This window comes from Elaeis guineensis, chromosome 11 (genome assembly GCF_000442705.2).
Source record: "Elaeis guineensis isolate ETL-2024a chromosome 11, EG11, whole genome shotgun sequence".
Taxonomy (NCBI): Eukaryota; Viridiplantae; Streptophyta; class Magnoliopsida; order Arecales; family Arecaceae; genus Elaeis; species Elaeis guineensis.
This window is the reverse complement of record NC_026003.2, coordinates 122,339,447-122,365,174: the sequence shown is the minus strand read 5'-3', so window position 1 is coordinate 122,365,174 and position 25,728 is coordinate 122,339,447. Positions and strand designations below refer to the sequence as shown.

Genomic DNA, 25,728 nt, shown 5'->3' with positions numbered 1-25,728 from the left:
TATACAAAAAACTATATGCACAAGTTTTGAAAAAAGGATTATCCATAAATTGCCACTCATTGTGGAATTTTCTTGAAGTCTAACAATTTTTGGATGGTCCTCTCCATCACAAGGTCCCCTTCTCTTGCATTCAATTTCTGATTATCTTGAAGGCATTCCAAGAAAGCTATATATAGCTGAAGTATCTTGGTCTTACAACTCAATGAATTCTCCAATCTCTTGGTTAAGAAAATTTTTATTAAATGAGTTATTGCTAAATTGATATTCATTTTCAAAATTATTATGGAGCAACACATTAAAGTTTATTTGAAATTTTTAACCTTTTTTTTTCCTGTTCATATAATATTGGTGCACATTGTTGCAATCTTAATTACTAACTCCCTAACTTTTGAATCAATCTTAAATCTCTTGATATACCTATCTAGAAAAATACTCATATCTTTTGATCAAGTAGTCATATAAATATTCCTCGTAGTAAGTAAAATATAGAGATAAATCACCATTCTAACTCCACTAACAAAAATTCTATTCCTTTTGATTAGAAATTTTACGGCACTATATTGTTGCAATCTTAACTCCCTAACTTTTGCATCAATCTTAAAACCCTTGATGAAAGGTTGTCACATCCTATGATCAAGCAGTTATGTACCAACTGGCTTTCGCTTATTGACATTTATTGAGTGTGACTTGAATTTGATATAATCCATGGTACAAATCCGATTTATTTTGGATTTTGCTAGTTTATTTGAGTAGTTAATTAATCTTTCTCTTTGTTTTAAATTTGATGGCTATATATATATATTATAATCATATCTCTTTTGTGATTAAAGGTCATCTTTTGTTATTTGAGCCGTTGCATACTCTTTATACTCTATCTTTTCGATAGAGTGAAATCTCTTTCTATCTTCATCCGTAGATATAGATCTAATATCAAACCATGTAAATCATTATATCTTTTTTGTTTGTGTACGATTGTTTATCATTATTTCAGATTTTACACTAATTAATAGATAATCTTGCAACAATTGATATCAGAGCTTGAGATTCATATTTGTTCAGATTTGTTTATCAGATATATTTTAGATTTTGATTATCTATTGATTTTATTTTTTGTTCTTCATGATTTCTTCATAATGACTACAAAATTTGAGATCAAAAAATTCAATAGAAAGAATGATTTTGATTTTTGGTGTATGAAGATGCGAGTCTTATTGATTCAACAAGGATTATTGAAGGCGCTAAAGGATAGAGATGTTTTGCTGATAATATTGTTATAGAAGGATAAGGATGATCTCCTAAAGCATGCATACAACATGCATTAGTTGTCTCTGGCAGACGAGATTCTACGAGAAGTTACAGAGAGTCATCTGCTGTAGCATTATGACTTAGATTAGAGAGCACTATATGACTAAGTCCTTAACAAATTGACTTTATCTAAAATAGTGGCTCTATACTCTTTAGATGAAGAAAGATATACCTCTTAAAGATCACCTTGATGAATTCAATAAAATTATCTTTAATTTTAAAAATATTAATGTAAAAATTGATGATGAGGATTAAGTCCTTATTCTGTTGTGTTCATTACATCACTTGTTTAAGTATTTTATTGATACTATATTATATGGTCAGAATACTCTTTCTATAGAAGACATGAGAGCTTCATTGAACTCGAAAGAGTTAAAAAAAATCTAAAATTTAGGATAAAAATTAGATGGATGGTCTGGTTGCTAGAGAAAATCAAAAGAAAAAAATTCAGATTTAAATTCAAGAAGCAATCGAGGTAGATCAAAATCTAAAAAGAAGAAAGGCAAATACAATTACTATAAAAAAGAAAGACATTGAAAATCCGATTATCTCAAACTCAAAGAAAAGAAGCGGAAGTCTGACAATATCTCAAATGCTAGTGATTCAGTCAGTGTAGTAGAGGATAATTCTAATGGTGCCAATGCCCTCTTAATATCTATCAATTTATCTAAAAATATTTGGATTCTTAATTTAGCATGTTCTTATTATATGTGTTCTCCTCAAAATAGATTTTTCACTTATTATCCTATTGATGGTGGTGTTGTACTCATGAAGAATAACAAGTCCCATAAAATTGTTAGTATAGGATCCATTCGGATCAAGATGCATAATGATATTATTAGGATCTTGTCTAATATGAAGTATATACCAAATTTGAGGAAAAACGTAATTTCTTTGAGTACTCTTGAATCACATGATTTTAAATATTCTGATAAAGATAAAGTTTTAAAGATTTCAAAAGATTCTATTATTGTGCTCAAAAGGCAAATTATCTTATGGCCTCTAGCTACTTGCTTCAGGATAGCATAATTATTTGTGCTACATCAGTTTTCTCATCAGATCCAAATTCAAACAATACTCATTTGTGGCATATGTATTTGTGCCATATGAGTGAGGTTGGCATGTCTATTTTGAGCAAACGGGATTTGTTATATAATCAAAAAAAATCAAAAAATTTGACTTTTGTAAACATTATGTCTATGGGAAGCAGTCTAGAGTCAAATTCAATACAGCCATCTAGAGGATAAAAGACATGTTGGCTTATATCCATTCTGATATTTGGGGTCCTGCACTTATTTAGTCTAAAGGTAATTCTCTGTATTTGTTGGCTTTTATTGATGATTTTTCAATGAAAGTATAGGTATACTTTCTGATGCATAAGAATGAATCTTTTTTACTTTTAAAAAGTAAAATGTACTCGTTGAAAAATAGTCCAACGAGAAGATCAAGAGATTGAGAACTGATAATGACTTGAAGTTTTGTGAGCATCAGTTTAATAAGTTCCATTAGGTGGAAAGCATCTAAAGCACAGCACAGTTAAAAAAATACCATAGCAGAATAGTATTATAGAATGCATGAACATGACTCTTTGAGAGAGAGTATAGTGTATACTTTTTTAATCAAATTTATCTCAGAATTTTTGAATTGAAGCTGTTACTATGGCTTACTACTTGGTAAATATGTCTCCATCCATTATTATTGAGTTAAAAATCTCTATTGAGGTATAATTTGGTACATCTACTGATTATTCTATTTTGAAAATATTTGATTGTCCTGCTTATGCATATTTCAATGACAGTAAATTTGGAAAAGGACAAAGAAATATATCCTTCTTGGTTATCAATTTGGGATAAAAGACTACAGAGTGTAGTGTATTGAGCCTGATTCTTAGAAATTCATAATCAGTATAGATATGTTATCTTTGATGAAAAGATGATACTTCATTCGAAAAAGGAGTTAGTTGCTATAAATAATGATCATAATATTGATAATCAAGTGGAGCTTGAGGTTAGACCTTCAGTTCATCTATCACAAGGTGATACTTTAATTCAGCTTCAAGATGATAAGCATGAGATTATTGATAAGAGAGATGCCTCATAAGAGTAGTAGTACATCATAACCACTGATTGATCTAGGAGGCAGATTAGACTCTCTCAGAGATATGAATATGAATATTTGGATCTATTTTGCATTATCTATGGTAGAGACTATCGAGGTTCAGGATCTTGTTAATTATACATGAGGCCATCAGTAGTGGTGAGTCTACATAATGATCTATTGCCATGAATGAGGTGATTGAGTCTCTTCATAAGAATCATATATGGGAGCTCGAGAAACCATCACAGGATCAGAAAATTGTTGGGTGCAAATGGATTGATCTTAAAGAAAAAAGAATCTTAGGTGTTGAAGCAGCAAGATTCAAAGCTCGCTTAGTTGCAAAGGGCTCCAATCAGAGGAAAGGTATAGACTTTAATGATTTTTTTTTTCTATTGTAAAACATAGTTTTATTCACGTATTGCTTGCTATTGTTGCATTATTTGATTTAAAGTTTAATCAACTTGATGTTAAGAGAACTTTCTTATATGATGAGCTTAAGGAACAAATTTATATGCAACAGTCAGAGCAATTTATTATTCAATATAAGAAGGATCATGTTTGCTTATTAAAAAAATTATTGTATGGTTTGAAACAATCTTCGAGATAGTGGTATAAGTGATTTGATGCATTTATGCTCAGACATGGTTACCCTCGAAGTGACTATGACAGTTATGTTTATCACAGGAGACTTCCAAATTATTTATTTATTTATTTATTATTCTATATTGATGACATACTCATTGCAATAAAAAATACGTCTGAGATTAAAAAGTTAAAGGCTCAGTTTAGCAATGAATTTGAGATGAAAATTTTGTATGCATAATAGAAGATTTTAAATATAGAGATTTATAGAGGTTGATATACGTAGAAAAATTATTCTTATATCATAGAAAAATTATATTATAAAGATGCTTGAGCATTTTGGTATGTAGGATTGCAAGCCGGTGAGTTATACTGCACTTGCAACATAATTCAGAATTTTAGCTACTTTATCTCCACAGTCAGATGAGGAAGAATACATGCATGTCATATATTCTATACGCTAGTAAAGTTGAGAGTATCATATATGTCATAGTTTGCATACGTCTAGACATCTCAGCCATCAATGTCATGGCAGGTACATAAGATATTTAGAAAAATCCATTAGTAAACTATGAAATTAATCTTATGCTATTTAAGAGACACTATGGATATTGGTTTGGTATATGATCAGAATTTAGACACTTACAACAGTGTTATTGGTTATATGGACTTTGATTACATAGATAATTTGGATATAGGAGAGGTAGCTGAGAGGCCATATCTTTACTCTCTTATGTTGTGCTATAGTTGGAAAGCGATTTTGCAGTCTACTATTACTTTATCTACCATAGAGGTAGAGTATATAGCAGCGATAGAGACAATGAAAGAGACTATTAGGTTGCAAGGTTTAATTAGTGATCTTGGCTTATAGCAGGATGTGACCATGTTTATTAATTGTGACAGCTAGAGTACCATGTATCTGACTAAAAATTAGAAATATTATGAGAGGACCAAGCATATTGATGTCAAATATCACTGCATTTAGAATATTATATCACAAAGAGTTATTGCATTGAAGAAGATTCTTACGGCAAATATGATGATCAAGCCACTTACTATCCTGAAGTTCAAGCATTGGTTAGACTTAGTTCATATTTTGAGATGCTGAATTAGGCCCTTAAGGTATCATTTGGAGGAGATGGAGAGAAGTTCACTATTATGTATTGTAACTTAATAGAATTTAAGTTAAGATGGAGATTCGTTGAGTGTGATTTGAATTTGATGTGACTCATGGTATGAATCTGATCTATTTGTACTTTGTTGATCCATTTAGGTATTTTGAACTTTTTTCTTTATTTTAGGATTTGATGGCTATATATATTATAGCCACATCTCTTTTGATATTAAGAGTCATCTTTTGTTGTTTGCGCCATTGTATACTCTTTGTATTCTATCTTTTTAACATAGTAAAATCTCTCTCCATTTTTATCTGTAGACGTAGGCCAAAGACCAAACCACGTAAATTATTATCTCCTATTTTTTATGAATAATTATTTATTATAATTTTAGATTTTATACTAATTAATAGATAATCTTGCAATAGAATTCTCCTCTGCTAAAGAAAAAATTCTTGGTTTCCAACATTGAAGTGATGTCTCATCCTATTTTGTCCCAAAAAAACTTATATTATTCTTCATGCTTTAAGTAAGTTTCCTTTCTTATAACTCGTATATTATAGCTTTATTATTTATTTAATTGATATAATTTTAGGATTTGCCAAATTATTATCTTTAAAATAAGCACCTAAAAAATATTTATAATCAATGCTAAAGATCCATAAAAGCACATGCTTTATCATCTTCTAGTGAGAGTTTTTTTTTCCTTCAATCCTCCATTATTGTTACAAGAGAAACCTTGTTGGATTCTAATATGTCGTCTATTCAAGAGATATGAGGCTAAATTAAGTTTTTACCTTTGACCATCTTTACACCGTTTAAAATTTCTGCATGCTTTCTTCTTCTAATTAGAAAAATCTAGTCCTTTCCATTTTCCTCATCATCCCAAATGTTTACATCAATTGTCAAACCACAAACGAGAATATCATTCAAAGATTAATCAATAAAAATATTTGCGTAAATATACATAAATAACAAGCCGCGCCCCATCACATCAATTGGCTGGTATTGTGGGCTTGCCTTGACATTTGTTTCCCTGCTCGTCTAAAATCCTACCTGATAGGAGAAGATCCTCAATACGTTTTTTTTGCTTTTTTTTGGGAGGTGAGGGAGGCGGAAAAGATCCTCAATAGTTTAATCTGAACCATAATAACATAATGTGTACAATTTGTTTGTTTGGTCATTATATAATATTTACAAAGCCATGCTTCATTTCATGAAACAATAACCAATCCAACGGGAGGAATCTTGCCAGGGTCGTAATTTGAACAACAGGTGACGCTATAATGCCTGCGTACGTGAACCATCAAATGCTTTTGTCTTGGGCTGTTTGAACAAGGTGGGACGAAGGATCCTACTTGTCACAGAGTACTCTAAAATGTGACCTAAGGCAATTTGGAACTTTATGTGTTTATTGAAAAATGCAGATTTTTATTTTCTTCAATGGTGTTAGGGTTCTAAAAATAGTTTTATATTAACAAAATTTTGATTCTAAAATTGTAGATGGAAGCTAACAAAGGTACTTGTGTATCTTGCTTTAGATTTATCTATATACAACACATGTATTCACGGATATTTATCTACAAACACAAACTTATTATTTACATACATAAATAGTAAGCAAGCATGCATGCTGCTGATTTCTGCATAGATGACATTCACCACACTTCCTATCTCATCTCTGGCGTTGATTTCCACATCTATTAGCAATAATAAAAACTGTGTGAGTAGCGCACTAATTACATGGTTCAGGAAACTTTAAAGGATTAATATATCCTCTCTTTTTTTTTTGGGTAAAAAAGGGTTAATATACCTTTCGAGAAATGTTTTTATTATAATGTCTTATATTAGAGTATACACCGCTAAAGGGTCTCTCTACTCAAGCGTCTACCGGGGCCCATCAGTGGACCAGTCCCGAGGATACAAGCGAGAAATTTTTGAGATACCCGTATATGTATATTTTTATTCTTTGTAAGATTTTGTGATTATGCTTTTTGATTGTTTGGTGAGATTTTTACATCTTTATGGAGCTCTTTCTAATTGTTTCTGTTAGTGAACATAGACTATAGCCTGAACCACATAAATATTCTGTTTATATTTTATTTGTTTGCTCTGTTGATCCTGGATCCAGCTTCTTTTTATAACACTCTTGATTTCCACCAGGCTCGTCAAGCAGATAAATAAGTATCATTTCTACCAACATTTCCAATTCTCATACAATATAATATTAGTATTAGTATCATAATATACTTCAAAAGATTAAAGCACATGACACTAAACTAATATAATATTTTAGAAATCTTCGTCATCAACTTCCGATGTGAAAGATATGCGTTCGGGAGCGGCAACAAGTGTTAGAAAACTGCGACTAATGCACCATTATTTAGGATTTAAATAATCAAAAAGGAGAAGCTTATAAAAAAAATTGAATAAAAGCGAGGACCGTATTGTCAACTCCTCTCGCGTAATAAAAGGTAGGCAGCGGGCTGTCAAAGACAAAACCAGCCCGATTTCCGTCGTTGAACGCCTTTTCCTCGAGGAAAGCAAGTCTCGTACGCCTCATGCCTTCAAATTCTCAAATTTGGAGATTCCGATAACAAAGAGCTCATGAGGGAATTTTCTCCGATAATTCCAGAATGCTGGACAGGGACCTTGCTTTATTGAGAATAAAATATAGTGAACACTTTATGATGTGTGGGAGAGGAACTTTTGTTTTTTTTTTTTTCGAAGGAATGTAGGAGAGGACCGTGGAAGCACTCAAATGAGTAAATATCTTGCGTTAGAAACGAGGTGCAAACTTGATAAAACAAGGTCGACTCATTTTGTATATCGTTGCACGCCAAAATCCAATCTATGATTTCAAAAGCACCGAAAAACTAAGCTGATTTGGCTTGAGGCCTTCTGATGAAGAAGCAAAAAATTAAAAAAAAAAATTATAGAGAGTGTAGTATAGTATTATGTGCATATTAGTGCATCTCTGATACGATGACGGCCTTTTTTTATAGATGATAAATTTTCATCTCATTAAAAAATCAAGTGAAGAGCTAACTCTTTGATTTTTCTTATCTATATCAATCCTTAAACTTAAGTCAAGCTGATACAGATTTTTCTTGATGCCATGTGTAAATCCATGATTGATAGACCAAATTTGGGCTACATCTCACACTCACTCTCTCTCTCTCTCTCTCTCTCTCTCACACACACACAATATATATATATATATACACACACACATACATGTCAGTCAGTATGTATGTATATAGTTGAGGCCCAGTAAGTATGTGATGTCTATCATAGGACGAAATGGGAATTTTATTCTAGGCATTGTACATGCGTAAAAAACAGAAGAAGGGATCTCATGTACTCCCATGTGTAAGATGTCGTGCACTTAAAACATTGAAACCACCCATCATTAACTTCATCGTTTTGGAGTGGGACCGGGCGGAATTGGTTCGATATTGATCAAATCATTTAATGGTCTGATATAAAATTAATCGTTGGATCTTCATCGAATCCACATAAAGTGCACCTTTTCATGTGATGCTCATGTACATCATGTGACACCTGCATGCTTTGTATAGAGCCTAATGCTGATCCAAGGATCTCTATTATAAACAATGTTTTCAGAATCGAATCGGATCAACCGATCGGATTGAGGATGTTTTTTAATTCTGATCTTAAGCTTAGGCACAATCCAATAGAGTTTCAGTCCGTAAAAATTATGAAGATTCGATGAACCAATCGGCCCATGATGAACCGACCAGCTCACGTGTTAGATAAAAAAATAATTAGTGCGGCCGCTAGGGCATTCCGTTCGTAATCTTAATTCGTGAAACCGTATTCGACTTTTCATTTCTCTTTGGTTTTCTGTTCTTCATCACCGTCCAGAGTCCCAAATTCATTGTCGTCGCCTGCCGGACAAGCATCGCTGAGTCTCTGCCTCTCTGAGATAGTGAGATCTAAAGCCTAAAGATGCATCCTCTCTCTCTATTTACAAATGTCCCGAAATGTCATGATGGTGGCGGCGGTGGCGGAACCCCAGCTGCAATGCCAAGCAACTTGATCATGTTCCGGTTCCGATTGAGACTCAACGGCTGATGCCTTGACCATGACCATCTTCCGGTCGAAGGCCCAACATGGACGCCCTGACCATCTTCCAGTCGAGGGCTGACACCCACCACAATGGGCAACTAGCCGCTAACTCGAGTACCCTCGATGCCTGCTTCAGGTTGTGGCATGGTGTCAGCTGTATCGATGGTCGCGTGGCATCGCTTGCCCTCTCTTTCCTGACCTCTGGGGTCCCCTCGACCCACTCTCACACCTGGACCAGCTCTACCGCCTCGACCTCCATGATAATCACCTCAATGGCACCCTCCTCCCCCTCTTTCCCACCCTCCCCAACCTCAAGGCTCAGCCGCTCAAGCTGCTCTCTCTCTCCCAGAATCCCGACCACCTCTCTCTTTATCCAACCCGACTCCCAACCACCTCTCTTCAAAGTTCAATCATCCCGATTCCCAATCGCTCTTGTTTATTTTACAATATATAATATAATATTAATTTTTATTTATTTTATTATGAAGCTATATATAATATGATATTTATTTTTTACTTTATTGCAATAAATGGAAGCTACAGATTCACGCTCAACTCCATCTGATATACAAGTACAATCAACAAAAGAAATTCGACGAAAGAAAGATATAACATGAAAATATATTACTAAGGTACGAAATGACCAAAGAAAGAAGATACTCATTTGTGATTTTTGTCGCAAGCCTCCTACTGGTGGGGACCTTAATCGAATGAAGCAACATCTTGCTAGGATAAAAGGTCAAGTTGGAAAATGTTCAAAAGTTTCTTTGGATGTCCAGAATTTAGTAACATAATCTGTGTAAGAGAATATTGATAAAGCACAAGAGAAGCAAAGTATTTTTAATGATGGAAATCCATATGGAAATTATGCATACTTTTGAAGATGATGAAATGCACGAAAGTTCCTATTTGCTTACTAAAAGAAATGCTAAAGATAGTGATGGACAATCCTCCAAAGAAAAAAAAAAGACTAATTATGATATTCAAAATTATTTCAAATTGGGTGTTCGTGATCCTTCTCAACCAATTGTCAAAGCTTGCTTGCAAAGTCTAGAGAGATGATATGATATTAATTTGTCTATTGATTATTAGTTCTACTATGCTTGCATCCCAATGAATGTGGTAAATTCTCCTTTCTTTCAAATTGCAATTGGTAAAATAGCATCTATAGGTTATGGATATTCTGGTCCTTCTTATCATGCTTTGCGTGTCAATTTATTAAGAGATGCCAAAAAAGATGTACAATTAATTGTTGATTCTTATAAAAGCATGTGGGTTGATTGTGGTTACACTATATGGGTGATGGATGGATCGACACTAGATAGAGGCCATTGATAAATTTCTTAGTATATTTTTCTAAAATAATTTCATTCATTAAATCAGTTGATATATCAGATATGGTATTAGATTATGAGACATCGTGCAACTTGTTTGCTGAGATTATTGAAATGGTTGGTGCTAGTAATGTGGTTCATTTAGTGACAGACAATGCATCCAACTATAAAAAAGCTAGAATAGAGCTTTCTAAGATATATTCAAATATTAGTTGGCCACCATGTGCAGCACATTATCTTAATTTGATCACGAAAGATGTTAGAGAATTATCTCATATGCAAAGTATTATTGTCTTTGCATCAAGGATAACTATTTTTATCTATAATTATAAACATACATTGAATTGGTTAAGAAAGAGGCCAAATTGGAGGGAGATAGTTCATCCTGGGCCAACTTGTTTTGCCGCTACTTTTATTGCATTGAGGAGCTTACATGACCATAAGGAAGACTTGCAAGCTTTGGTTACTAGTTCTGATTATAAGAAGTTTTTGAAATTGCCAAAAGCAAAGAAAGTGAAATAAGGATCATTCTAGATGAGAGGTTTTGAAATAATTGTTTAATCATTGTGAGGATTATAGCATCATTGATACGTTTATTGCGTATTTATGATTTTGATGAGAAATCTGCATTGGGATATGTGTATGAAGGCATGTATAGGGTACGCAAAGGCATTAAGAAATTGTTTAAAGGTAAGAAGAGATCATATAAGCCATATACAAATATCATAAATAATCGTTGGGATAAGACGTTGTGTCAAAGTATCTATACTTATGCGTATTGGTTGAATCCAAATTTTCAATATGATCAAAATAACTTTTATTAGAAGTCAAAAATTATATCAAGGCTCCTTGATGTTATTAAGACCAAAGTTATAAGAAGGAAATCCAAATTGTTGGATGAGACAAGATTGTTTAGAGAACGTCTGAAAAATTTCAGACGATCGATCGCTATCGTGTCTTGCAAAACCACTAGGCCCAATAAGAAATACAAATTTACAAGTTTATGACTTATACACTTGTTTATACTTTATAATACAATTTCTAATGCAATGTGTGAAATTTGTGTAGATGAATGATGGAGGATGTTTGGTGGTGATGCTCCTAATTCATAAAAGCTTGTAATTAGACTCTTTAGTCAAACAGCTTCTTCTTCGAGATACGAATGCAATTGGAGTGTGTTTGAATATATTCATATAAAAAAAAAATAGATTGGAGCACCAAAGGCTCAATGACCTAGTGTATGTTAATTATAACTTACATTTATAAAACATGTATTAAAAATAATTTTATTTTTTTTATATATTTCAAATGTGATATTATGATTTGGCTATATGTTTATATGATTTGCTAATGAGATTTTATTTTAAATATTTTTTATATTTTAACATGTAGGCTTAAAAATGGATAAGAGGCCTTATGATCCAGTTAATTATGAATTAATTGACAAAATAAAATTTTGGGTAGTAGAAGAAGATCTCGAAGGAGAGCTTGACTATAATGAATTAGAAAGCATTCTAGAAGAAGAGCTACCAAAAATTAATGAAGAATCAAGTTCTAATGCTCCTAAAGGTACGTGTAAAAATATATATTTTTTTAAAACTTGTTTGGGTATATCTCTAAGCTTTTATTTGAAACATCTTATGATGAGTTCTTTTTTTTGTTGTCGTTATAGACAAGGAAGATAATGATGATATGATATTGTTGGATGAAGATGTTAATGTAGCATCTCCTGGTGGGAGAGATAATGATGATCGTGGTGAAGACAATGATGATATATGGTTGGACATAGATTGAGTGGTGACTAGAAATATTATGTTAAGTTTGGTTGTAAAACAATCTCATTAAATGTTCTTTTGTTTGGGCTATTTCTTGTGTAGAACTTTGTTTGTATTGCTTCTTGTCTAGAATATTTGTTACTACTACTCAAACTTATGTTGGTACTTTTATTTGTTGAAGTTTATGAAGAAATATTGATTTCTAAATTTTTAAATATTTTTTTAAAATTAAGAATATGTGAAAATTTTAGATATGCATCATGCATAATTTTGTCAAATTATTAGTCTATTTTTTAGGAATTTTTTTTGTTATTTTTAATATTTTTATATTTTTAAAAATAAAATATATTTATTATATCATAATTATGTTATGCAGGTGTCACGGATCAATTGATCGGACCAACCGATTGATCCAGTTGACTCCTGATTTTTTTTTTTCATTTCGGTTCGATAATTGAGCCGGTTCTGAAAACATTGATTATATGAGACCACCAATGACTCGACAAGGACTGGTCCGACCCACTTTCTTTGGAAGACTGGACTCGTTACATCATGCCAACAAACTTTCTTTGGGAGACTTTGACCCGTGACATCCTGCAAACAAAACATTGTTTGGAGACTTGACTCATAGCATCCTGCAAACAGTAGAAAAGGGTCCATCCGATATTTTTGGACTTTTTGATGGCGTGATATAGCATCGACTCCTAAATCATGCATCAAGAGGCATAAAAGCCCTTTTTTTCCAGTGAGAATTCTTCACCATTTCACCCTCAAATGTAAATGCTTTTGTATATGCGTTGTGTGTGTGTGTGTGTGTGTGTGTGTGTGTGTATACACACTTTTCTTCACATGTGATGTATAAGCCTATGTTGCATTAAACCACCAAATGGCTTGATGAGCATAAGAACCAGTCACCTTTGAATAACAAGGGCACTTAACCGATTAAGAAATATGTTAATGAATTGTAATTGTCTATTATTATGCAAGTGAAAAACACATAAAGATCATCTTATCGATAATGGTAAGGACATTAATCTTTAGGATGACTCCCGATGCAAAAGAAGGGTACTCAACCAATCAAAAGATGTGTTTTTGTATTATTATACAAGAAAAAAAGAACACACACACACACACATACAAAATTACAAGTGAAAAAAGACAAATGCACACATGTATCATTTTATCAATAATTTTAAGGATGCAAGTCATAAGGACTTCATTGTTAAAAAGCATGAGGAATGGGACACTAGGCTTAAGTATGACTCCAATATCAAATGGCATCAGGAACAGGACATTAGCCTTCAAATGACTCCAATGTTGAAAAGCATGAAGAACCTTGTTTTAAGACAAAAAGGAGGATCAATGGACACACACTTTTCTTTCCTCCGTTTAATTGATACCTAGAGCTTGAACCATTGACCTCCTAAGGGACAAATACTTGGAGCAGAGATGCCAACTGACTTGAGATCTATCATTCATACCAATGAAATAAGATATACGAAAAAAACAAACAGTGAACATATGTTTTATAACATGAGTTGTCAGACTGCACTGACCTGCCAACATGAAGGTGTGGAGGTTTAGGGTTTGGCATTATGGCAAACATGACATTAGTGCTGGACTTTTGACTACCCTAGCACCTGTCACCGTGACCTGATGATTGAGATGTCTGAAGCATTGATTTGAATTTGGTTAAGAGCAATACTATGATAACTCAGAAAAATCGGTCAAAAGAGCCAACTGATTGCCTTTGTCCATTCACATTACTTCATTATGTGGTGCAATTCACCATGTAAATACGAAGGAGGAACGAGAATATAACATTCTTAGGTGATTTTTTGAGTTATTAAAGCATTTTTGTTGGCTTACTCGAGTCATTTTTGTGCGTGTTTGCTGTTTTTTTAGTTTTAGTTGGAAACGTAAAATTTCAGAGATACCTAATCGGTTCTCAAAGTTTGAAGCTTTGGGTATCTAGAGAGGCATCCAATGCACTTGTCAGAGAGGCATCAGACAAAAGCATGAAACATCCCAAGTACGATCATTAACAATCAAGACATAGCATCTCGAAGTATCTGCAGGCAGCTTGATAAAGGCACAAAAGAGATACTGAAAGGAAAATAAAACGTTCAAAAGCCTACACAAATATTAGGGGATTATATAGCCTTCAGTATACGAAGAGTGCGCTAACACCGTCGTCTTTTCCGCAGGCAGAGCCGACGCAGACTCTGCTGCATGTATTGTCGCCCGGTCTCCAAAAACCAGCACGCACCGTAAGAAGCATTCGAACCAAGCTAGCAGTCGGCCAGTCCATCCAGATGCCACGAGGATGGAGAAAACCAACCGCCATATTCACATCTTCCGTGAGGCCCATCTCTCTCTCTGGAAGTAAAGTACCTGCAACGTTTCCTCCCGGCAAAAAGTTTCTGAATCCAAAAGAATACTCATGCTTCGTTGTGCCATGCGTGGTCACTGACGCGGTCGCATCTGCCCTATCGGTTGTATTTTCCTGGGACCTTTTGAGCAATGGAAATCAGGGCCCCTAAGCTACAGGGGAGGCTAAAGCCTATGAGCCCAGCCTGTCCTAAGTCGAGACTCGAGACGCATGGCCGTCTGCAATATATGGATCCCCAAGCAAGACATAAACCCGTCTAGCTATAGTGATTGATTTAGACTGGTGATTGAATTGAGCCCCCAAAAGAATAGATTAGGATCAAAAACATATATATATATATCCAAGACCAAAACTCTTGCAACCGTATGGGGGCAAAATGTGCAAGATTGAAGCTGGATAAATTCCCCGGGAGTGCTCCATTCTACTGAAATCTCACTCTAGAAGGTCCCATACGTGACTCGATGCTCGTCTGACTGATACAACGCTCTTAAATGAGATGAGAAGAGGAACACAAGAATCACAAATCGGCAGCTTAAGCGAGTACTTGCTTTTTCCGTTTCTCTGCTGCTGGACATCCAATAAGATTAGAGGCTGCAAATAAAATTACAATTTCCAGAACAGCTTGGGCTCACCTAGATAATAGACTTGCTCGAGCTTGATCTGGGGGACAGTTCTCAATCATTTTTAAAAGCTCGGCTTAGAGCTGAGCCTATTTTGAACATCTCAGGCTTGTAAAAATAAATAGAACCTCAACTTGGCTCGGTAGAAAGGTCATTTAAGCTTAGTTTGCATGATAAACGAGACAAGCCTTGACAAAGCCCCCTGCACCTTGGATCAAGCTCAATTGGTTCCTTTTATATGGAGCCGAGCCTGATCAGCCTACTACCAGATCGCAACAGAAAAGGAAAAACGGAGGAAAGGAAAAGAGAAGAAGAGGATCTAAACAGAGAAGCTAGGAAGTCATTTATCTTTTGGAATAACATTGAATTCTTATTTCTCCTGCATTCTATACAGGTTATATCACGCATCGTGGCCTTGGGATGCCGAAACCTAGCAACCAGACACTTGGTGGATCCTCACGCGTCCGTCTGCTGCCCACCGTTCTTGTTTCTTAAACATTTTTAAATTCTACTAAAATCAAGAATCAAGGATCCCAGTCGTTCATACATGGATCCCTCTAATAATGAAAAGGAAAGGGCGGCACACAGGTTATCACACCACCGGCCTCCCCTCTTGAAGGAAGAAAAAGCTCCTGGATGAACACTAGAGTTGGCGCTCTCTGAAACACAGCCAAACCATATACCCTACTCCTACTCCTGTTACAGCCAAAGCTGATTGGAGAAATTATTGATCAGAACCGTCCCTACTACGTATACTTAAGACCATCCCAACAAAATCGACACATCATCCATTATTGGAAAAAAGGTTCACTATCATCCAAGCTTGATTGAAGATTTTGAATGAGAGAAAGGTAATCAGACTGAAGTCAGAGTAATCAGGTCCACGCCTCAGGTCAGCTCGGGTCACACTCAATTCATTAACAGGTCCAGTGTATGTCAAAAAGCAGCCATGTCCATGGCATGTGTCCAAGAACAAATCATTCCACCCTCCATCTAACAAGCAATTCCAATCAGCTAGATCACTTTGCATACAACAGCCTGCCATATTGATCCACACCTGCTGATACCCACACCTGCAATTCCATCTACAGGAAACACAAAAAGAATCAGGCACATATGGAGTAAAAGCAAAAAAAGATTATTTCAAACAACTTTTGAGGTTTATAGATACAATTACTGCAGCTTATGAGACACTATTTCTGTACTCATGCCCACTTTGTGGAAAAAAGAATGTGGATACATCAGTTGAAAACCCTAAAAGAAAAGGTTTTTGTGTTCCCTCTAAAAATTTGGTAGAAACCCAATACAACTAATGCCACATTGGACTAGAAAATATTGATTGTGAGCGGCTCTCAATTTCTTCATGGAGAATTTCGATGATTTCCTGCTTAGAATTCTGCTTGTCATTACTAAGGACGCTATGCAAGGTATGCAACTCCTCTGGATTGGCCTTTTTAAATAGGCCCCTAAGTGCATCAGTTGTGACCTCCTTAAGACCTGGTGTGCGGTCCATGGTGGAATTTGATGCAATTAGTGGAGCAGGGACTTCAGGCCTTGACCTCCAATACTCTGAGCAAACACGATTTGGATCAATTGCCTCAATGGCCTGTAAAAATCAATACAAACAAGAACTGTCAGAAAATATTTCCAGTGGGATCACTAAATATACTGGAGGATGGTGGAGAAAAGTGTCACATTTTTTGTGTGGATTGATTATGAGAATATTGAGGTATATTAAATCCAATACTTCTTTTGCAGGTAGACTACCAGAATCATAGATGTAGTTGATCTGCCAACTCCCCAAATTGATCTGCAATCTTTTTCACTTCTTAACTAGTGAATATTGTCCAGAATATATTAAATAGATGTAGCAAATTCTAATAAAGATATAATCAGCACAAATTATGGAGGACTTCGCTTCTCTTAGTGCTTGCATTTACTACTTGTACACGCTTATCTTGATACTCATACTCTCTAAATTTTTCTAAAACCAACTCACAAGTTCATAGCGTTTTATGTTGCTGGAAGACTTGCATATCGTGTATCTTGAATGATAAAATGAAAACTCAATCAAGTATGAAACTAATGGAACTCTAGATGAAAGCATTAGTCCAAGAAAATGGTCCAATTAATCTCAGGAATTTTCTTAAACATGGTTCCATAGGTGTGAAGAAGAGGCACTGGCAGTTCAACTTGTTCACGTGGAAGGAAAGGACTAGGATAATATTAAAACCTCAGACTAAGTGAATGTGATGGCACTTCTAGGAGAAATAAATTAAACACTACAGACAAGCACCAAAGTTCTGCCACCGAGGGATTTGATGCACAATTACCTGAATGATACTTGGTGAGGTTAAACCAAACATATCAAGCCCATCAAGTGATCCTGGAGGCTGTAGTGAAGGAAGGTTAACTCTTCCCAGGTTGTGCTGTCTCCTGATTTCTTGATTTACCCGCTCTCTAACCATGTCCCAGCATTTTGTTGCAGATATATGGAAGAATACGTCACTTGGAGAATGCTCTACCGAAACCTGAAACTCAGTAAGTTGAAATATAATATATATATAGATATTTTAGCAGGATAAAAAGAAAAAAAAAAATCCATCTCCAGCAAACAACCCTGAACAGCAATATATATATATAACGCGATGCTATCCATATGACATTCCTAACATGAGAACAAACATTAAGCCACTATACCAGGGTTTTCAGATGCCACAGATCCCTTTTTTTTATCACGGTATTCAGTATATGTCGGGGTTGCAGCAGAGGTTTGAGTCATAGTTGAGTCAATTATGGGCTAGATCAAAAAACCCTAACTCATACTTAACCGGTTTATAATTGAGTTGAAAAGAATAAAAATATCAAATCCAGCCATTTTATATGGGCTTGTACTCAACCTGCCGGCCCCAATTAGAGTTTCACTTGTTGGTTACATGACTTAGAGAATACAAACAACACAATGCACGGAAGAGGAGTGGGACCTCCAAACAAAGTGAGAGCAAAGAGAATAGATAAACCATGAGCAAGCTATTGCTGAATATTTTCTTTGGTTGTTCTGGTTCTTTCTCTAAACAATTTAGGTCAAATTTGGATTGGACTGGACTCTGACCAACCCTGCCTAAATGTGTAGAACCTACAAAAGGGAGCCTAGAGTTGTCATAAAGGATAAAAAGTAACCTCAACAATGTATTCAACGGATCAAATATGGGAAGATAAATGAAATTTATGGCATGGAGAAGGCATACCAATGTTTACCATTTTAATTCACAACAAGGGAAGATTAAGTGAGGGCATAAACATTGGAAAAAGAGGGATGGACAAAGTATAATTAGCTAATGGTAGCATGAGATGGACCGAAAACCCAGAAAGATGGCTAAACTTAAACCTTTCTTATAGCAATCTTGGTTTGCATTTAACCCCTTATCAGGTCTATTTGGAGAAATTCAAATTCAGGGACATGTTGAGAGAAAATATAGAACACTGACAGCTTCAGTTTCTAACAATTTAAGCAAAGAGGACTAGGCATATGAAGAAAACCGCATCAGAAAGAAATATGTTTAAACTGATGGGAAATATGTTTAAACTGAGTTCAAGAAAAAAAAATCATAAAAGGTATAAGCAGAGGAAAAGGGGGGACTATCAAAATATTGGCTAAGCAAGCAAAAGCATGTTTGTCTAAGATTATTTAGGAGCATAAAATAACACTTGACTGGCATCAGGTGGTCATAGACTATACCGCCCTATTGGGCTTTCACAAGGGAAGTAATACAGAGATTAAGCCCATTCTTAAATCTGTACTGACTTAAGTCTAAGAATAACCATGTGCACAACGCATGTTAACTAAAACCGCTTCTTACACACAGATGTCATTGCTTATATGCATCTTTATCCAACATTTATTTATTTAAGTAATTGATCATCTTGAGTTAAATATTATTTAATAAAGAAGTGGAGAATTATTACCATAAATAGAGGTCCAAGCAGTCCAGCATCCAGAATTTCAGAGATGTAGTTACACATTTGAGTTGGGTCAAGTACATTGAAGTACCTAACTCGACTCCTAAATCCTGCAATTGAAAGAAGTATGATCCACTTTAGAGTATTGAATGATGAAATAAATAATCCTTGTGATGTAATGTGGATGATTCTAAATCCGAGAGAAAAAAAAAGGAAAAAAAAAAGTGAAAATGAACACAAGGTGGAAAGCAGACTAGTAGAAGGCATTAGGATGCAGAGTTTAGTTTGCTTCTTCAAGCATGCAAACAATACAGACCTTAAAGGTGATTCAAAACATAATTGTAACCTGCAAGCATACCTTTCGGGAATATGGCCTTGCTTGTAGACCACAATTTTCCTGACAAGACAACACCATATTCCAAGGGTTCAACACTAAAATTTATTCTCCGCACCACCTTGGCCATGCGAGGCCCCTTCTGTGGACAGTTGGATCTATCTATGCTGTTTGTAGGACAAGAAAATCTTGCTGTAATAGAGTCTCCTTTATCTGTCAGGTTATGAACAAAATCTGGCCCAGTTTTCTCACCCCTTACTGCACCTTCGGTTTTTATACTTCCAGACTGCTGAAGATGAGGTCTGATATTTGTACTACACTCATGCTCTTCTTTAGCAGCCAAAGATTCTGAGTGTTGCCTTGCATTTGATACAGAATTTGAGATCTTACTGTGAGAAGAGTTTTGAGGATAGGACCTAAGCAATTGCTGATTCTGTAAAGTAGGGATATACTCTCTGCACATACTTTGCATCCTCCCATCCCCTAGAGATACTGGATTTGGTATATCGCCGGTCATCCCCACAGTGGGTAACAAACTGACATTCCTTTCACTCACCACAGATGCATTAGTCTCTGGTGCCAGCCCAACTGGATCCTCCTGAGAATTGCAGAAAATCACCTTACCATCACAGTTTGTCAGCCTCGCAAAAGTTTCCAAGCTTTCTAAAACTGGTTGTTTCTTTATGTTATCTGAAAGAAACTTCTCTTCTCCAGCATCTTTCAAAGTTTTAACATCATCATCGGTAGCTAGCATATTTTTTGCTGCACCACACACCATTTTATCTGAGTTGCTCAAACCCTCAGGCCCCAAGACGGGGTAATGCCCTGAGTTCTTTTCACTATAAATAGTTTGCAGTATACTGCTGTTAAGCATGCCCCCTAGAGAATTTTCAAGACCAGAAATGCCACATGCACTTGAACCTGAAATTCTATATCCTTTATTAGACTGTAAGCTCTGATATACTTCAGATGAAGGCCTACCTTGTTGATGCAAGTCCTCTGTAGGAAACATGCTTGTAGATTTAGATTGTTGGTGCACTGAAGAGGGATCAGCAATTGTGCATGTTGAATCAAATGCATTAGGTGATATCTTCTCTCTCTCTTTTGGTACTGCTACGAAGGTTGGCTGATGCAAAGATGCCTTGACTTCTTGAGATAAAGCAGAATATTTTTCACCGCTATTTAAACTACTTTGCTGCACTTGTCCCCTCTCTCTCTGATCCATAGTTTCCAAGGAAGTTCTAGTAATGGGCTTTTGCATTCTATCTTTGGCAACATAAGAACTTAAACTCAATCCAAGATCTGAAAGTCCCCATTTATGAACTGCACTCAACTTGCCCCCAAGAGCATCAACAAGGACATTCAGTTCATTGATCTCATAACGAAAGAGGAAAAACCTAGTGCTCCAAGCACATGAACAAAGCTGCTTTGCATGACGCAGGCATGCAAATCTATCTGGTGAACAGGGACAACCAGCTGCAGAAAGGTGTAGATCATAGTGGCACACAATGCACTCTCTTTCACAGTTCGCATCAAAATCTGCATCCATTTTCCTTGACTGAGAAGAACAAAGATATTCTCTTCTTGTACGCTCCATTTCAATTCTTACCTAATCAAAAGGCAAAATAAAGTGAGTAAACATTCTGACAGCAAAAAATACTGAGGGTTGAACATACAGAGTTCACCTTAACTGCCTTTGTTAGGATCCCATCCAGGCCACATGCTTCTTTCCATCTTAAGTTATCTAATGTATTTTTTCCCAGAAATAAAATATGCCACTGAGCTCTTACTGCTTCCCTTGCAGCTCCTAGCAACAACTTGTCATGGGATATCGATATCTTGCGCCTCTGCTCAGCATAAAGCTCTACAGCATTCTGCCCATGAGGCAACCAGTCAATGGGAGCAACATTTACAGCTTCTGCACAGTTGAATCCACAGTTAAAACCTGAATGATATGCTCGGGGAAATGTGATAACAAACTCGCCGGAACGCTGAACACAACGGTAAACAGGTACACCCTCTGATTTTAAAATGGAAGGTGAAAACTGAGTAACCTGTGAAGAATGATAAGATTAAAAGAAAAAAAAAAATGAGACGTCAAGCATATAAAATAGGGCAGGATTTATTTTAATTAAAACAAGAAAAGTCATATATGTGGCTGTTGGACATGCATGCAATAAATTTTTTTTTTCCAAGTGGTGAATGACTTTTTCTGGAAAGAATAAACGATGCATGACAAGTCATTACTCACAAGTTTGTGAAGCAAGTCTGGTTGTTCTTCAAATAAATCTGCTAAATGTTTCTTCATAGCCGCCTCCAACTTTACAGCTTCTCTGCTTGGGACTCCATACCACACTTTTGGAGCACCCCAATGTAAATAATTCATTGAGTACAGATGGTGATCTTCAACATGCTTTGACCAAAACAAAACCAAAAAAAAAAAAAAGGGTAAATCGACTTGCCAAACAAATGAAACAGAAGGCATTATAGGCAACTAAAGCAGTTCATATACAACAATGGCAAGAAGAATGTGACATTGAATCTATATTATGGCTTTTAGAAATCAAAATCAATGAGAAGAAAATTTGTTATTATATTAGATAAAATTAATAATGGCAAAAGTATCAGCATTGCTGTTGTTAATTGTATATTTCTGGATATTATTAATTAATTGGAAAGGATGTAATAGGAATCTTACCCAACAAAATGATGAAAAGCACATCCCTATATACAACCATGGGACTAGGACACCAGAAATGTCCCCATTTTCAAAAGCAAGCACAGAACCTGGAAGCCTAGCAAAGTTGTTCAAGTTCCAACCTGACTTTACATATTGATCCTCAAAATCAGAACTTGATGGAGGTGAAGATGCTTTAGGAAAACCACTACCAAAAACTCCTGTCTCCAAATCAGCACCATAGAGCACCTGCATAGGAATAAAATTTGATTTTTATGGAAAACGAGTTGAAGGCAACAGGCAGACTGGTTGGCTAATCTACATCTATTAAAGGTACCTCAATCTCCTCAGTTGGCTTTTCAACAATTCGCCAATATTCACCTTCAATATTCTCCACCGACAGTTCCAACTGAGCTGATCTTAAATCTTTATCCATGTCTCTAATGCAAAAATATTGCTCCTTGAACTCATCAGCATAATTCTGAAATGATTCCAGAGTGAAGTCCGGACCAGGTTCAAATCCAAACCTCTCAGCACTGGTACAGCAACCAAGTCCATTAGGTTCTGCCAGCTTCTCAGTTTTGTTTCTGCATTCTGCCTCCATTCTCAAGAGCTTTCTCCTTTTCCTCCTCATAATACTACGATTTCTGTAAGTTTTTTTGACAGAATCACGATTTTGAAGCCTGTCCACTTGTTGGGTGCGAGTCTCAAATTTTGAATTTTGCCACACACCCTTTTCTTTGAGAGGACAAGGTGGAGTCCATGATGGTGGAGGTACAATGCGGCAAATTCCATATGGTTCTGCCACTTGACGTATACTTGCAATGTATTTGAGAGTATCCTTAAACTCCTATAAGTAACACCAAAATACAATAAAACAAAGGGACATTTTGGCTCAAAGAATTAAGTGTTAGCATAAAAGCTAGTGATTCAATCATAGACAGCATGAAATACCTCTTCATTTGGATAAAATACAGGAGCTTCATCAAGGACAGGCCTGCAGGCAGCTTCAGGATGCCATCTTGCTGTGACCTGCAAGACTTCAGGCATCAATTGAATTCAAACGGGTAGGAATCAGGAAGAACAAGCTAATCGAGTATCATGAGAGTTAACAAAACCTTTTGACAATTTTGACATTCAGAACATCCACGAAGAACCCCTTTTGGTAGGGTATTAACTGAAGGGATATCCTGCACAGGAAGATCAAATTGTTGGTCAAAAAAGTCAGGACTACCATATGACATTATAACAACATGTCCAGACCAAGAAGCACCTTAAGCAACAGATGATATCAATTGCAAAGTAAAGAAGATCAAGTAAGAAACCTATAATGATATCATGACAATCAACCCGAACACTTAGAAGGCAATGATTAACAAGCCAAAATCAGAAATAGTACTAACTTGCTCGAAGAGCTCAGAGTCAGACTCCTCTTCTTCCGAGCTATAATCAAACTGCCTGTAGTTTATCCATGGTCTATGCCGAAGTGATTTTCTGAACTTTTTGTCTTCAATGATGCCAGATTCAGTTTCCACCTGTATTGGATTAGAAACATGTGCAGGGGCCAAAGCATTTTCTTGTACTCTCTGCAAGGTGAAAGATGTAAGTGACGCAAAGCCAGGAGGAACTGAGGGCATTCCATCAGAGTCATCTTTGAGACAAGCTCCAAGGCATTCTGTCCCCATTAATACTGAAAAGAAAAAAAGACTATATTATATACATGATCTCAGGAAATCCTAAAAACTGACGAATTCCAATCACATTATGGGAAGATATTTGATACATGGATTCATGTGAACATAATGTAATGGCCTACAGTATCGATCTTATAATAAATAAATTGATCATAAACAGATGAGCCTACAAATCAATATAGCCGGCAGTGTAGATCTGAAAGAAGCATAAGAATTCCTTGGAACGATAATCATACATTTACAATCTACTTATTAAATATTCAGCAGTTAACATAGAAACACAATCTCCTGCAGCAAACATAAAAGATCATAGGTAAACATGCGCACATGAAAGGAAAAAAATATAGATATTTTTTTCAATGTAAACAACATAACGAGTTAATTTTTTCGTCTCCAATATTCTATTTATTAAAAATGCAACAATTCTTTTTCCATGGGATGTTAGAGTGCATATAGAAGATAACTTCTTTTCACTTTATACAGGAACTTGAAAGCAAAACACCTATTTATCGTTGTCATAAAGAACCTGATTTAGGAAGGGGGAAACTAGAAGATACAATAGAGATGCTGCAGTTCAACATTCATGGTCTTAAGTTCCTGCGGCTTTAGATTGAAAGGATGGATAGAAAGGAGAGAAAAACAAAAAGAAATCTATAATCTCACAGATCCAAAAAGAAAAAAGAAAACATAGCCAGCATCTGCAATCTATAACGCAAACATGTACGACAGATCCCTAGGTATAGCCAGATCATCTGTTTCATGAATTTAAGACAGAAATTCTATAATTATCAGATCCTGTGACCGATCAAGATGCTTCTACTCGCTGCTGAGTTCCATATTTCCTAAATTCAGTTCAAATATCAAATAAAATTCAAGGACTGAAATTTCCCCTTTTTCAATCCATGAACATATCTTATCGGTGAGAGAATCCAGTCAAAAGATGCACAGAAAACAACATCTCAATTTCATACCCATATCAAACTTCCTTGAACAAGATCCCACAGATCATAAATTTTATTAACGTTTTAGAAAAAAAATCATATGGATCAAAATATCACCAGCATGGAACTAATCAAAATTTTATGAGAAAATAGGTGATGTTGGCCTTCATCAGACCTTTGACTTACATGTTCCTGAGAAGCCCACAGATCTTCTGTTGGCCTAAAGCGGTTTGGATTCCCAGTTCATTAACAATTTCCACAAAAATTTGTGAGATGAAAACAAGAAACATTAACTGTCCAGATCTGAACAAGGGACATGGAGGGTAATATTCCAATTCCTCCAGATCTAAGCCCAACCCCAACCCTATTCAGACCACAAGAACCTCTGGTCTTCAGGGAAAGTGGTTTTAGGGGCAGAAGAACAAAACAACCTTTCCCCTACCCCAAGACCACTCCAATAAATAAATGAAAAGGAGAGAAAGATTTATGGCCCAGAAGGGAATCTGTGTGAGAAAGATAAACGGGAAACAAAGGGATTGGGGGGGAAAGAAGGGGATAACATAAAGATTAGACTCTTAACCCAAATCTTGAAGTCCAATGACTCCTAATCTCATCACAATAACAGACAGGTGGGAATTTTCCTTTTTTCTAAACCTTTTGTTGTTGTTGTTGTCTTGTTGCAGAAGCAGAACTGGTTTTCAAGAAGCTTGAATAATAATAATTGATATAATACTAAGAAATTAAGATGCCATCTCATGGCATAGAGAAAAGTACAGGTGATCTGATGACTAATCCCACCAGGAGATGGGT

The 25,728-nt window shown here is 35.6% G+C and overlaps 1 protein-coding gene across 1 annotated transcript; it reads right to left on the bottom strand.

Annotated features, from left to right (window-relative positions):
• Nucleotides 1-16,434: 16,434 nt before the first annotated feature.
• Nucleotides 16,435-25,443, bottom strand: LOC105054489 (putative lysine-specific demethylase JMJ16). The gene is made up of 12 exons (XM_010936015.4): nucleotides 25,105-25,443; nucleotides 23,687-23,973; nucleotides 23,402-23,473; nucleotides 23,238-23,315; nucleotides 22,621-23,133; nucleotides 22,305-22,532; nucleotides 21,858-22,019; nucleotides 21,292-21,660; nucleotides 19,631-21,215; nucleotides 19,279-19,382; nucleotides 17,646-17,843; nucleotides 16,435-16,918 (listed from the first exon to the last, which is right to left on the bottom strand). Exons 2-12 carry the CDS (start codon nucleotides 23,966-23,968, stop codon nucleotides 16,622-16,624), a joined length of 3,888 nt encoding a protein of 1,295 aa, XP_010934317.1. The 5' UTR covers nucleotides 23,969-23,973; nucleotides 25,105-25,443; the 3' UTR covers nucleotides 16,435-16,621.
• Nucleotides 25,444-25,728: the final 285 nt, after the last annotated feature.